The sequence below is a fragment of the Alternaria triticimaculans genome (genome assembly GCF_023758025.1).
Source record: "Alternaria triticimaculans strain BMP 0046 chromosome Unknown scaffold_2, whole genome shotgun sequence".
NCBI lineage: Eukaryota > Fungi > Ascomycota > Dothideomycetes > Pleosporales > Pleosporaceae > Alternaria > Alternaria triticimaculans.
In genome coordinates, this window is record NW_026055959.1 from 44,023 (window position 1) to 54,843 (window position 10,821).

General features: G+C 52.3%; 4 protein-coding genes across 4 annotated transcripts; all 4 read left to right on the forward strand.

The window, feature by feature from the left end:
* Positions 1–1,137: 1,137 nt before the first annotated feature.
* Positions 1,138–1,935, forward strand: J4E78_001697 (uncharacterized protein; the record flags this gene model as incomplete). Its single annotated transcript, XM_049362352.1, has 2 exons — positions 1,138–1,253; positions 1,317–1,935. 2 exons carry the CDS (start codon positions 1,138–1,140, stop codon positions 1,933–1,935), a joined length of 735 nt encoding a protein of 244 aa, XP_049224944.1.
* A 1,095-nt stretch (positions 1,936–3,030) lies between these two features.
* On the forward strand, positions 3,031–5,753 carry J4E78_001698 (uncharacterized protein; the record flags this gene model as incomplete). The annotated part of the gene is made up of 6 exons (XM_049362353.1): positions 3,031–3,035; positions 3,101–3,249; positions 3,301–3,445; positions 3,492–4,431; positions 4,502–5,638; positions 5,676–5,753. The coding sequence occupies 6 exons, from the start codon at positions 3,031–3,033 to the stop codon at positions 5,751–5,753; spliced, it is 2,454 nt and encodes an 817-aa protein (XP_049224945.1).
* A 1,517-nt stretch (positions 5,754–7,270) lies between these two features.
* J4E78_001699 (uncharacterized protein) lies at positions 7,271–9,195 on the forward strand (the record flags this gene model as incomplete). The annotated part of the gene is made up of 5 exons (XM_049362354.1): positions 7,271–7,277; positions 7,360–7,442; positions 7,493–7,979; positions 8,026–8,055; positions 8,108–9,195. 5 exons carry the CDS (start codon positions 7,271–7,273, stop codon positions 9,193–9,195), a joined length of 1,695 nt encoding a protein of 564 aa, XP_049224946.1.
* Positions 9,196–9,487: 292 nt separating this feature from the next.
* On the forward strand, positions 9,488–10,336 carry J4E78_001700 (uncharacterized protein; the record flags this gene model as incomplete). Its single annotated transcript, XM_049362355.1, has 1 exon — positions 9,488–10,336. The coding sequence occupies one exon, from the start codon at positions 9,488–9,490 to the stop codon at positions 10,334–10,336; it is 849 nt and encodes a 282-aa protein (XP_049224947.1).
* Positions 10,337–10,821: the final 485 nt, after the last annotated feature.

Consider the following 10,821-nt stretch of genomic DNA (forward strand, 5'->3'; position numbering starts at 1 on the left):
CTTAAGCAATAGTTGCATGACACACTTCTCCAGCACTGTCCTAATGACAACTTTACTCAAGCTTCGTGGTGTACAACTAGCTTCACATCCGTGGATACTACACATGTCGCTCATCTGCCCAAACAACTCTTCTTCCTCAAGTCTAGGCGCAAGGCTCAGAGCTCAATGAAAAAGATGACAAGATACCGTTGACAGACACGCATCACTGATGCGCACGGTACACAAACAGCACTGCGAACAGTGCGTGTTGAATGCCTGGAAGAACGAGAATCACCTCGTCCTCTCTCCAAATCCCAAAGCCCTCGGAGGTCAGTATCTGCAAGCGACAAGCACTGCGTCAGATAGACTGTCTGTGACCAGACTGAATGCGATTCCACCTTTCATCTTTGTGGTGGCCTCTCATCTTTCCCTGTTGACCCGCTTAGCGGACATCATCAGTATACCAGACCGGAGACCGGCCTGGCTGGGACGACAAGGCGCTCGAGGCGGATCTTGAAGTTGCTGACAACCAACCCATCTAGTAAGTGTCGTCGTACCCTGCCACGTGGGACCCCGTACGTAAATCGGGCGCGACAGTTTGACCTCCAGTAACCCAGCTTAGCTGACAGCCACTTGGCGGTTGCACCAGCTTAGCTGACATGCGAGTTGACATGAGACCTTCCCATGGCAGTAGTAATCTGCGAAGCAACTGAAGAGAAAAGAAGAAGTCAAAGTGGGCGGGGAGCAGCAGTTTATATACCCAGAGGGCGGCGCCAAGATCGTACGGCGCTAGGCGTCAGTCACCTCCGTGGGGCTTGCGGTTGCGGCTAGGCAGCCGGTTCTCACTCTCACTTCGTACCTAGATAGGTTAGACCCAAGTCACGCGCTCGTGGAGACTGTTTGATTATCAGAATAGACGAATAGTACGCAAGCACCCTTGGGCAACTCGTCCTTCACTCCGTAGTCGACCTCCCGATTACGCAGTTCTTGGAGGCAAAACAGTCGAGACCTGCCTGCCACCCGAAAACAGCCTTTTTCCTACCTAGGTAGCTTTCACGATGCTTGGCATTCACTCCTACTATAAAGTCAGGCACCGCCCTCAGCAAGGCAACCAATTTGATTCCCACATCCAGTCGTTTCCAAGCGATCACCTCAAAGATGGCGACTGGAAAGATCAAGAACGAGCCGCCCAAGAAGACCGAGGCCCAAATCATCGTCGACCTACAAGAGCATATCATCGTCCTCGAAAAGCGCCTGCGGAAGAAGCAGAAGATGTGAGAGGTCACCGATGACGACAACAACAACTACAACTACAACTACAACCACGACGACAACAGCTACAACAGCTACAACGAAGACGACAACAACTACAACTACAACGGCGACAACGACAACGAAGACGACGACAGCGAAGACGACGACAATGACAGCAAGGACAGCGATGACGACGATTACGGCGATGTCGCTCCAATCTTCTCCAACACCTCCGACACCCAGCTCGCCCTCCGTCTCGATGGCGTCACGCGTCAGCGCGATCAATACAAGGGCGCGATCGAGGTTGGCCTTGCCGAGAACACCAAGCTCCGCGAAGAGCGCGACCACTACCGGGATCTCTACATGGGAGTGGTTCGCTCTACCGGCAGCGCCAACACCAACAGCGTCGGTAACAACAACTTCCTCAAGATCGAGTCGAACTCTACCCACTACCACATCAACATGGCTCAGGATAGCAACCCCTTCAGTGGCTTCGTCAAGGCGCCCAAACCCAGCGAGCCCAGCGAGCCCGAGGTCAAGCGTCCGACATACGGCGACCAGTGTCTTCGCGAGAAGAGGCGCAAGCCTTGTCGCAAGACTTCATGTCCCTACTGGCACCGTTCCCAAGGCGCGCGTTTCGCTGCCATTCGCCCTACTCTCTTCTCCAACAAGGCTGCCGAGAACCGAGCTCAGCGCCGCTGAACATGGCTGTCGGGGTATTCAGCGGCTATTGACAGGAGCTTAGTGAAGCGACCCAGTGCTGACAGCCTACAGGGTGGACTGTGGTGATAGGTTTGGGTTTGGGGTTGACATCGACAACCTCCTCGAGAGACTAAAGGATGGTGTTACTTGGCTTACACGGCGTTAAGATCCTCCTAGGAGGCTATGAAAGAAGGGTGTTCTGGTGTTAGTCTTTCGCGATACCCATTGCTTTGTAGTCTAACTAGTACGAATGAAAACCTACCGTTGCACAGGGGAGTATGACCAAGTAAACTCATGTGAAGACTTTGAAGGTTACGAAAAGAGTGAATGGCAAATGACCTGATGACATGTATGAACAAAATGATGAGAGGAAAGACAACGTTAAGGGCAGTACGACAGCATGTTGTTTTCTACGAGGCCCATAGGACTTCCCGTAGGCTTCTACGAAGACGTGAGATCCTCCAGGAATATCACAAAGCCCTTTGCTTGGGTGGCAATGGAGCGATGTCAGCTTCCCCGCCCTCCCCAAAATGGCGATCTTTTCTGAGAGCACACATCCGATGTATATGCTAGCTAAAACAAACGAGATCCCAAAGCCGGTCGGATGTCTGTGCGACATTACTCAGTCTGACATATTGGGTACGTGCCTCTTAGCTATGTGTTGACCGGTTCACCGGTCAAGACATTTCTAGCCAATCAGCATCATTTTCGCAACAGACACCTTGCGATTTCCTTTCTCTTTCTTGCATTGACCCGAAATCGGTGTACGTCTCATCGTGTCACCTATCAGATGCAGTGAGCATGCTGCAGATGTCCACATGAGTTGAGGTTGACGCTTGACACGACCTCGCCTCGTGTCGCACAGTCGATGGGCAGCGGAAGCAGGCGCAGGCGCGGGGTCGTAAGGCAACATGGGCATCTTCGTCGGGCCTACATGTTTGGAGGCGCACTGCAGTCTTGATGCCAGTCTACTCAAAGAGACTATCGTCGACGGCACCAGTCAGTTTATAGATGTAAGGGGCCGAATGTGTTGACAGCGTTCACGATCGTAGCTCCCGGTTTACTGACCGGAGCGCTCGAGCTGGCACGTGCACTATGCGGTGGCTTTACCGGTGAGATCCTCGACAACACTAAAACGCCGGTCACATCTCAATCGGAGCTCAAGCCTTTCGCAATCGCAGTTCTTCCCCGAGGCATTACGAGGTAACACGATGGAAGTTCTCGATGCGAAAGGTCTCTCTGAGCGCCTGAGATGGGAAGACAATGAGTACTGGCTGCACCTCGAGGCTGAGACTCCGTTTGAGAAGTATCCCGGTATGTCTGGGAAGATGAGTGTGGGTCGCGCAATCAGCTAACGTCGCGCAGCAAAACAACATGCGCGGAGGGTGCAAGAGAAGTTGGGTGTTGAAGAAGGCCTGATCTACCTACCGGGTCAACCAGCGAGGAACAACGAAGATAGCGATATGCCAGCACCCTTCCGACAACGCCGATATTTCTATTACTTGAGCGGGTGCGTTGATCTGGGAGTAAATGAGGACCGTGCTGATGGTATGAAGATGCAATGAACCTGACTGCCATCTGACTTACGACACGCGACGCGACGAACTGTCCTTGTTCATTCCCCGCATCAAGCCTGAGCGCGTTATCTGGTACGGCCGTGGCTCCACCCTAGCAGAGGCACTCGTGAAATACGATGTCGATCAAGTTTTCTACGCAGATGAGCTTGAGTACGCCGTGCAAGGATGGGCGATCGGTAACCGACAGGCTGGCATCTACGTCCTGCACCCGTCATCGCAATTCCCCGGCTGCGACAATCTGAAGCCCCGTATTGATTCGATAGCCCTCCGATCAGCCATGAACGTATGTCGCATGATCAAGGATGATCACGAGATCAAGCTTATTCGGAAAGCGAACGACATCAGCTCGCAAGCGCACCGAGAAATCCTTGCTAACATCACGAACTTCAAGAACGAGGCACAGGTTGAGGGATTGTTCATGGATGTATGCATATCGCAGCAAGCGAAGCAACAGGCCTACGATCCCATCGCTGCTTCCGGACCGAACGCCGGAACTCTTCACTATGCCGCGAACGATGAAGATCTCGCGGGTCGTCAACTCATGTGTTTAGATGCAGGATGCGAGTATGAGCTCTATGCAAGTGACATTACCCGTACTTTCCCGCTATCTACTTTTTGGCCAAGCAAAGAAGCCGAGAACATCTACAAGCTGGTCCAGCGTATGCAGGAAACATGTATCAAACGCCTAGAGCCCGGCGTAAGATATCTGGATTTGCACGTTATGGCGCATCAGATCGCAATCGACGGATTGCTGCAACTGGGAATTCTTCACCATGGAACGAAAGAAGAAATCTACAAGGCAGGTACAAGTAGAGCATTCTTTCCCCATGGTCTTGGACATCACATAGGCCTTGAAGTGCATGACGTGGGTCAGGCACAACTCATGAGTGTAAGAAGAGGAAAGCCAGTGTACCAGCAGGTAAGTTCAATCAGTCCGAACATTGATCAGTCGCTAACAATCTGACAAGGCACCATCCCTTTACCCACAGGATTTCCATGTCCCGGTATATGATTCTGAGACTTGCCTCGCGCCCAGCGATCCCCAGAGCAGTCATCTCGAAGAAGGCATGGTTGTCACTGTCGAGCCTGGCATCTACTTTTCCGCATACGCTCTACAACATTTCTATCTCCCATCGCCCGTTCACTCCAAGTACATCAATACTGAAGTTTTGAAGCGCTACATGCCCGTGGGCGGTGTACGCATAGAAGACGACATTCTCATCACCTCCTCTGGTTACGAGAACTTGACTACAGCCCCAAAAGGCGACGCAATGCTTGAAGTCATCCGGCACGGAAAGAAAAGTGCTGTGGACGTGCCGAGTTCCGACTTCACTCCACTACGAAGACCGAGCGGTCCCGTTGAGCCAACTCTGCGACGCGCGCCCGGCATTTCTACGCATACACCATCACAACACTTACAGAAGCCACTCGCCAGAGCGGCAACCCTTCCCGCAGACTTCGTTCAGCAACGCAACTCAGACTTCGCGCCTTTTGCAGGCCCCTCGCTCTTCTCGAACTTCTCACGCTCAATGACCACGGAAGAAAAGATCCAGCAGTGGCAGCATAAGCGTAGCCTAGTACCGATCGCGCCCGTCCCCTCGGTCAACGCGAACCAACCGAATCCTGTCTGTGGCGAGATGAATCTAAACTTCCAGCATGTTTACATGAGCAACGCTTCCAGTCCGGCATTCTCATCACAATCGACTCCGCAATTCGACAGTACACCTCCGTGCCAGAATTGCGCAATCCTGGTACAGACGCTGGATCGGCTGCGTCAAAACCTCACATCCTCTATTCGGAGCTCTTCAAAGCCTGAAGTGAAGGCTACTTCCGAAGCCGATCTGAAGAGCAAGAGCACCAAGCGAGTATGTGATGACGACCGAACAATACCACCACGCATTGGCGAGCTGTCTGTCGGCGCTTCGGCTTGCACCGTAAACCTCGATAAGAACCAGAGAATTCCACTTCCTCCACCCCAGCCTAATGCTAGCAGGACAGGAGATACAAGAGCAGCGCAATGGGCTAGACGCTCCGGCGCAGCTCCTTGTGCACTTCCAATTCGCGCCCAAACTCTGGACAGCCAGATTTCACAAGCATACTTTCGGGGCGAGGAGTCCACAGATAAAGTCCATCCTGTCCCGCCACACAATCAAATCCGCACAGCCACTGGAATACCTGGACGATTCAGGCGTCGCACTCATAGGAAACTTCCCGACCCTGCACCGTCTCCGCAAGCCCTAGAACCGGAAGCTACACGGCAGAAGTTAGAGTCTCTGCAACTGAGACTTGACTCGCTGGAAGAGGGTGCTCGCGTGAAGAGACGACAGCAAGACCAAGATGTGCTGCCCGAACGGTTTCTCGCCTCAAGACCGTCAATGCCAGTTTTGACGTCCCGAAATCCATGGCAACAGCACCATCGACCTACCGCCGCGAGAGGCTCTGGCGATAAGACATCAAGTAACCCGGAAGGATTTGGCATCGATAGAAGTCAGCTCGAACGTTTAGAGGAGAGTGAGCGACAGAGGCGCCTAGAGCGCGATGCATTGACCAGAGATACGTTCTTTCTACGATAATGATACAATGGTTAATCTTATTTTACCAGCTGCGGCAAAGCCAAATACGTTATTTTTACCTTCTCGGTTTTGCTCTTACAAACAATATACGTTTTATTACACTTCATTCATCTTACATGGCCTATCAAGTGATTGAGTCGAGCTAGGCGTCCGAAATTGAATCAATATTTGAAGGTGACGGACAAAAAGCTATAGACCAAACATACAGAACGACATAATCGTGTCGCTATTTGCTCTTTATCTAATACATTCAGACCGCGTCAAGTTGGTCGCCATACACATGTATGTCAACAGCGATGTGTGCGGAGATCACATGTAAAGACCTTTGACCTGCGTGCGCTTGATTGGTAGCAAACAAGTTCGGAACACGATAAACCTCGGCTTGACTTGTCGCGAGCGGTTGTTGTCACCACTTCGTAGTGCCGTCTTGCAAGCACCTTCTAGCTGGTGGCGTTGTTAGGTGTCTACGACATCCTTGAACATTTCGTCCCCTTCCCGCCTGGGCAACTCAGGCGCAGCGGCGTAGAAGGGAGCTGCTACGAACAGAATACAGGGCGCAGCAGGTCTTATACTAGTAATTGAAAGTCGCCGGTATCGAGGAAACACGATCATGGAGGAAATGAAAGGTGTAAACGCAAGGCTGTTGACTTTAGAGATAAGCGTTGATGTGGGGCGCAAGTACCAACATGGGGTCACCCCACTCTGGACCTAAACCTCGTCCTTCGAAGATCATCCATGGACGTTTCATCCGGTCCTTCTCGCCCTCATTTCGGGAGTAAGCATTGCGACAGGCTCCAACTATTCAGGGTCACTGCTTTGTAACAAGTGATCGATCTATGGGTGTTGACGGTAATTGAGGTCAGCGTCGCCCAAGTGAAAAGGTATAACCAGAAGCAATATGGATCATCTGCAGCTATATGCAGACAAATCGGCCCCGATAGGCAGGTGTTTTTAGTTGCAGGAACACAAACACATCATTGGCTTATTGCATCCCTGATGCCATCTCGGCGCATACGCAACTCTTGGACCGTTGCAGCGGTATCTACCTGTGCACAACATACTTCTGTATCGCAATGTACAAGTACCCCCAAAGCCCGACATTCTCGCGCATATCCTGCATCCGCCTCCGTGGTTTAGTTCCGTGAACAACAGCATCACTATGAGGGTCACCTTCGCATTGGCACCATGCCTGGTTTCCTTCGCAGCATGTGCATGCGTGCCTGACTTCGCCGACAAGATACTGTCTGACCCCCTGACACTACAACACCCGGCAGTAATTGCAGCATTTGAACAAGTACAGCGCAACCTCTCCGCTTTATACATCAATACCACGCGCGATGGGCTCAGCTTCGCTGTTGTACGTCCAGGTCCGATCCCTTGAAAAGGCTCATTACTAACAATCACAAGGTCCATGCGTCAAGCTCAGAACCAGCATATGTGTTCAACAACGGAACATTGAAGTTCAACGAGACTAATGTGGGATCGACCGAGGCAAACGTGGTGACGAGCGACTCGATCTTCCGCCTGATGTCTTGTTCAAAAAACGTCGCGATGGCCTCTGCTCTGGTCATCGAAAACCAGCTCAGACAAAAGTCCTCATCATCGTCATCCCTGCTGACTATCGATACGCCCGTCCGCCAACTGCTTCCTTCTTTTGGCCTGCCTGAGAGAGACTGGAACGATGGCGGCAGCGAGATCACACTGCGTATGCTTGCCAGCCACACAGCGGGTATACCACGAGAAAGCTACAGTACTGGCTTCAACATGATCCTTAGTACCGGAAAAGCAGATTCGCCGACTATTGGAGCCGCATGGGCGGGTGAGACTGCCCAGGATGTGATTGATGGGATAGCGATGAAGAACCTGATGTTTGCGCCAGGGCAGAGGGCAGCTTGTAAGCGACTTCCTCCTGCTAACGAGACGCGTACTGACACGAATAGATTCGAATGCAGGCTTGGGTATTCTAGGTGGTGAGTGAATATAGCATGCGACTAACGAGAACATGGACTAATCGACCGCTAGCTGCTGTAGCGACATACTACAACAACATCACTTCCTCGTCTCTCAGCTGGTCTGAGCTGACGTCGCAGGAACTTCTTCAGCGATTGAACATGACCCATAGCTTCTTTGGCACTGTGCCGCAGGATCTTATCCCAGACATAACCGTACCGGGCGGTGACAGTTGGGTCGATTTGATCGTAGGCGAAGGCTACGACCCAGCGGCTGGCATGTGGGGCTCTGCAAACGATCTCGCCCAGTATATGCATGGCTTGTGGCTCACGCCCGAGCCTACGCTCATTACGCCCTTCCAGCGTCGTCAGGTCATGAAGCCAAGTGTCATACTTGCAGACGGCAAGCAGCAGAGCGGCCCAGGCTGGGAGATTGAGATCTTGAACTTACCGACGAGTGAGAATGCCAGTCTGGCGGAAGACAGTATGAAGACATATAGCATCTTTGGCAAGTCCGGCGATGGAGGAGGCTGGCATAGCTGGATTGACGCCATACCAAATCTCGGGTACGGCATAATCGTGCTCGTGCAAGGATCTGGCCTGGCCGACTACGCAGGTATCTCGACGAGTACTGTCAGAGATACAGTACATGCTATTCTTGCGCCTGCTTTCGCAGAAGCATTGAGTACAAGAACAAAGGAACGATTTGCAGGGTTCTACAGCGCTGGTGAAGACACTGGACTCATTGCTGATGAAGTCGCCACCACGCTCTCGAACTCCTCAACGTACGCCAACTTGGAGATCCAAGACCAGATCTTGTACATTCGCTCGCTCACGGTGAACGGTTCATCCGCGCTCGAAGCAATTGATCGCCTGTCCTGGACCGCAGATGCCCAGCCACGCTACTTCTCTACACCGGAAGGGGTTGTCTTGGAGCCGGCGGAGGGCGTAGGCGAGACAGACGAGTTTGGACCTGGAGCGCAGGTTTGGAGGATGATCTTTCCAGGATTGGCATCGTGCGATTGGTTCGACTTCGATGGCTATCATGACAGCAATGGATGGCCTGTGAGCAAGGTTGTCCTAATTGAGAATGAGGAAGGGGTCGAGCTGCACTACCCACCATTCGACATTACTGTGAGTCGAATGAAGATACACAAATAAGACTTCTCATCAGATTTCTGTACAGGTGTCTTACCGTGAGTCGGTGCTATTGACACAAGGCTCCGCTCCCGTATTAGTCAGCCGTCCTCGGCATTGCGCATCTTGTCACGCGCGGAGTTCCCCTATCAACACATGACTCTCCCTCCGGGTCGACAACCTTCGCTACCCAAGTACAACACCAACCATCTCTTGAAGTAGACAATCTCATCGCCAGCTCGAATGCGACATCAAAACTACACGCCTGGCTACCGACTGCATCGATCCAGCTGCCCGGGGTGATTCTCGGGTAAACATGCACGCTGCTCCTGCACAAGCTCGCGCTATCATCGATGCCTTCCACAACAACATAGCTGAAACCGAAAGGCAACAGCGTGAGCTGCAGATCCAAGAGAGTGATCAGCACTTCCACGACATGTACAGTCCATGCAACCCATCATCGACGTTCCATGACCTACAGTGTGGCCACAGGATCCAAACAGAGTATACCGCAAGCTGTGGTGTGACCTGTGCGCGACCGATGCAAGGCCAGCCTTTCGTCTGCCCGGCTTGCCTGATCGATGTAGTACGTGCGGAAGTAGCTCTCGACAGTCTCACTCTTGGCTCCGGTGATGACGCCGCAATGGACAGCACCGGACTAGTCGAAGAGGACAGGATACAACACTTCGCCAACAAGTACGTCGCCGCAATGCTGAAGAAGGGCTATCGCGCATGTAAGGCAGTGCTCAAGATTGATGAACCTCGCATGCAGTTCTTCGATCAATTCATGCGACAGGACGGGTTTGGAGGCGTGGAGGATGAGCCTGCAGACGCAATGATTACGAAGCCACGGAAGCGTCCTGGTGCGGGTGGTGGCCGTAGACAGCCTGCCAAGCTGCATGCAATACATCGAAAGAAGCCTGGGACGTGGGATTATCGTGATCCGACTGGAGGCGAACCAGTTCTGGCAAAAGCTGCGCGCGAAGATCCAGGCGATTACAATAACGAGGATATGGAAGGCGGTAAGGGGATGACAGACGATGCTGTGGAGGTGGCGCATTCGGGACAATCCGCTGATGCATGTGTCGATCTTGTTCCGCAGTCAGAAGCAGCCGAGGCTGTACTAAAGGCGATGGAAGCATTTGCTAGGCTTTCCACGTGGTGAGTGAGCACGGTAGATCTTCTAGTACCTAGAAACGTAGCGTTAAGAGATCTTCAATTGTATTTCGAATAGTCCCTGAGCTCGGACAAGAGGTCATCTCGGAGTAGACGTTGCCGGCTGATAACGAAAACCGTCGCTCAAAGCCCGATCTCGATAGAGGAATTCGACAGAGGCATCCCGATAGCGGAAGCCGAAGTTTGCCTGGAATATTAAAAACTCTGCCTGAGATGTGAACCAAACAGGGGTCAAAGGGATGCGGGGAGGACGTGTTTGACTGGAGAGTGTAGCTTTCTTGCTGGGGTCTGTGCGCTGCTGATGATGTCAGCACCTGGGCATTCTTCGATAGATTCCTCAGACTCAATCTCCAGCACCTACCATGTTCATTCATCATCAGCACGCACGTTTATCCATATTCCCGAGCCTTGCAGCGGTTATTGACACTTTACAAACTTCTATCGCCGACTTTGCGCGTACAACGTCTCGTCACG